We start from the raw sequence: 3,804 nt of genomic DNA on the forward strand, positions 1-3,804 counted from the left end.
ATATGAACATGAGGCACCCCTACTCTAAATATACATTTAAAAAAAAAAACGGTATGTTAAATTTGGCAGAAAACGTTTAATTTAAATGTACACAGCCGTTCCCACACCGCTACGTTTTTGGAACTATTGAAACTTCAATAATTACCTATTTGATAATAAAAATATATATCTATATGCAATACCATAAATTCCATTATGGAAAAAAAACGATGTAAATAAAGCCATGTGTTCAGAACCGACATGGACGACAGAACCAGTTTTGCCATTAAGCTGGAACACCACAAAATATAAATTCTTGCATCGGCTACCGTAATAAAACAAACATTTGGCCTCTGCACCGGTAACGCAGAAGAACTCAAGCAAGCATGAACTAAAAAGGTTTTTTTATTTGGATCCTTATAAGGGGACATTTTGATATAAAAATACACAATCAACATGTAAATGTTAACAATTGTTCTATTGCAGCACGGATCATCCCTGAACGAGACATGCGATATCAGGGTGGGGTGATGGTCTGCTTGCTCAGACTTTTATTTCACCAGAACAAAAATTACACTTCCAATAAGCAACAAGCAATGTCAACTGTTACGGGGGGGGGGGAACGATGTTAGGATCGCTGATTTTTGATTCTAGACCAATATTCTCATACACATCAGGAAGAAAGTTGAACAAGGGCTGTTCATGGGGGCTGGGGGTTGGTCGCCTCAGACGTATTGGCATTATTTAGCCGGTTCAGGGGCCTTTGCACCTGGGGGATCATTTGCTTTCTTCTGCTTTTGCTGCATTATCTCAGCATCCCTGCAAAACAGGAGTGGTGTGGAAACACATTAGACTTTTTGAAACAATGAACCTCGTCGGACTCCGTATTGATATATACATGCCGTTAAACAGCGGACACGGAGCCTGTTTACCTCTGCTTACGAGCCGCGGCAGACAACCCGTCTTCAGTCTTCTTGCCCTTGTCGCCAGCCTTTTTGGCATTCTTCGCTCGTGCAAGCTCACGCTGGTTTCCTCCTACAATGATAACAGCACCGGTCATTAGCCTATAAATATCCTGAATTAAAGTTCTTGAGTACATATAAAACAATAAAAAAAGGAGGCCCAATTAGGATTAAGATTATAAAGACAAGTCACAACCGTTCAAATAATGGTATCTTAAGGATCAAACAATAAAATTATAAATATTTTTCTATAATCAAAATCAAAAACATGCTTTTATATGCACAATGAAAAACAACTAAGGGGCAAAAAGTGTAGACGGCAACACATCTGATTGAATGCCATGGAGATCGTTCAGCAATGGCTGCAATAGTTGGGTCCAGTGACCCATTTGTCCTGTGTAACGGTTACTACAGTCACAGACCGGGATCTCACCTCCTTCCACATGGTCACATCAAGACGAAGAGAGTGGACCCTACTCAAAGGATAAATTAACCCAGCGGGTAAATGAAATAATAATACGGCATCGGTTATAGCCTAGGTCATAAAAACAGTCTTGTTTTGTGGACGTGGCAGCGGCTCTGTTGGAAACCCACATGCCCAGGATACCGCACATACACCTTATGTTGTATTATATGATCTCATAGTATATGCTGGGCGCACTGGTGGGAAGGCAACAGGGTCACACCCAATAACACCCCGCAAAAGTTTGTACAAGCCATTGGTTGGTAGATGTAAACAATCAGTTATTGTATTGTCTCTGGAAGTCTAGAAGGCCGATCGGAGCTAGCTACATACAGTGTTTACACACGGCTCACCTTAACCCATAGCACGGAATACGATAAAACATCGTGGCATAAACACATGGCATTCGATATAGACCAATGAACCAATATTTAACATCACGAGAGCCTCTGATTATACACAAAGTGACTGATGGTCTGTATTGCGTTGTGGTTTGTGGCGAAAAGCCGACGACAAGTCCAGCACATAGACGGAGCCCGTTTCCGCAGACAACAAATATACGAAAACAAAAAACACGATGGATGGATCGTATAGACCCTTGTCGTGAGACAGATTCTGTAAAACAGAGTGTACAGGATGAAGCGATGTACAAATACCCACTGGTCATTTTCGTAGACGATGTCTTTCTCTCGAATTGCAGATACTCTCACCCAAAGGGCCGATTGCTCCCTCATAGACGCACCAATATTCAACTCCGTAGTGGGATCACGCAATTAACGCGAGAACTAGCTACGAGAACATTCTGCCGCTCTGATACTGCATGCGGTGTATTGTATTATGGGCATGCGCAATGGATGGTTTTTTTTCAGTTTGTTAGGCGCTTCAGTCTGATCGTTTTAATTTTAATTAATTTATATATAGGTCGATATTAAAAGGTGTTTCATCCGATGATACAATTAAGATTCTTTCAAAATTGACCAATCGCTTATTTATTTTGGAATAAAGGTAGAGACTTAGAGGCCTACCAGCAGAGGGCGCTATCTACTAAATTTCGAATGATAGATTGATGGACGGATAGATGGATGGAGAGACGGATAGACGAAGTGACAAATGGAGGGAGGACGGCTAGACTTTGAACCTTACTTTTCATCTGTAAGCTGCAAGAAATTGCTAACGGGAAAGCTGAACATTTGTACTTTAATCATCTATGCATATGTTTAATTGACTTTTACAAGTAATTGTTAGTAGGCCTAATTAATTCTATAAATATAATGCACAGCAAGGACACTGAGAGCTACGTCAGGCCTACTCTTTGTATTTTAAGGACATAATTACTGTTTGAATACAATGAACCATAAAATTACTGCTGTTATTGTCTTACCAAAGGGCTTTTTGGGCTGAAATACTGAGGTCATCTTTGGATTTAATTACATAGTGGAGCTGACTTGCTTACAGGCCATCCACAGTCCAGTTTACATTATTTGCACAAAACCCTCCTCATGACTAACACATGACCTCTAGAGGGACTGGGATGTTATGCATTCTGTTTTAGTTTAGTTCAACAAAGAAATACGGTTCCCCATGCACGTTGATTTGGTCTGCTGGAAACGGGCCTTGCTTCATCATTATTATATTTGGACAGTTACCCCCTATCCATGTGAACCATATTCAATACTCAATCTGTTTTGGTGACAATTTTCGTTTCTAGCGAGTGGTGAAAGTACTATTGGCTTTTATTTGACAAGAAACACGAGCATTATGTTCTTGCATTATTATATTGCCATCAAGAATGGTTATCCACCTAGAGGCCATATTGCTTCTATGCAGTAGTTGGGAGAGGAGACGGAATGTGGATTTGCTAGCTGAATAAGGTCTATATGGAGAACTAACTTCTGAATCAGGACTCCATTAACCTTAAAGTAGATCTTATCATGTCTTCTTACAACAGGTTCCAACCCTGTATCTCTTAATAAATGAAGCAAGAACCACTTCACACTTCTGGTGGGCCACTGTAAAAACTATAAAAATACAAAAGTACAGGCTCCAGTCGATGGAATGTCCAAAATAAACATAACCCACAATGGCCTTTCCCTGACACAAGCACAGTTGAGTGGGAAGGCTTTTTAAAAGCTGCCACCAGGGTGTAGAGTGCTGCGGTCACTTTGTAGGGATGGTGTGGTGGCGACACTGTAAAAAAGCACAGTAAAATGCTAGGATGCCTGCCATAAAAAACAGCAGCGTTCAATAGCCCTGCTCTGCTTAAACTGCGGAAATGTCGTCTGTTTTGAGGGTTTGAGGAACCATGTGGGATCATGTCTGTCTTCTTGGCTCCTTACTGTATCTAATTGGCTAATTGGTGAGGTGGCTCCACCCTTGTTTTGTAATACACTGTTCAATAGG

The 3,804-nt window shown here is 40.8% G+C and overlaps 1 protein-coding gene across 1 annotated transcript; it reads right to left on the reverse strand.

Annotated features, from left to right (window-relative positions):
• Positions 1 to 366: 366 nt before the first annotated feature.
• Positions 367 to 2,205, reverse strand: LOC307076003 (small EDRK-rich factor 2-like). The gene is made up of 3 exons (XM_079736820.1): positions 2,065 to 2,205; positions 912 to 1,014; positions 367 to 798 (listed from the first exon to the last, which is right to left on the reverse strand). The coding sequence occupies exons 1-3, from the start codon at positions 2,069 to 2,071 to the stop codon at positions 720 to 722; spliced, it is 189 nt and encodes a 62-aa protein (XP_079592946.1). The 5' UTR covers positions 2,072 to 2,205; the 3' UTR covers positions 367 to 719.
• Between the last annotated feature and the right edge of the window lie 1,599 nt (positions 2,206 to 3,804).

This window comes from Pollachius pollachius (genome assembly GCF_949987615.1).
Source record: "Pollachius pollachius genome assembly, chromosome: 5".
Lineage (NCBI taxonomy): Eukaryota > Metazoa > Chordata > Actinopteri > Gadiformes > Gadidae > Pollachius > Pollachius pollachius.

Coding starts and splice junctions, on each gene's coding strand:
- LOC307076003 (XM_079736820.1), bottom strand. Junction 799..911: donor GCCGCGGCTCGTAAGCAGAG/GTAAACAGGCTC, acceptor CCTGTTTTGCAG/GGATGCTGAGATAATGCAGC.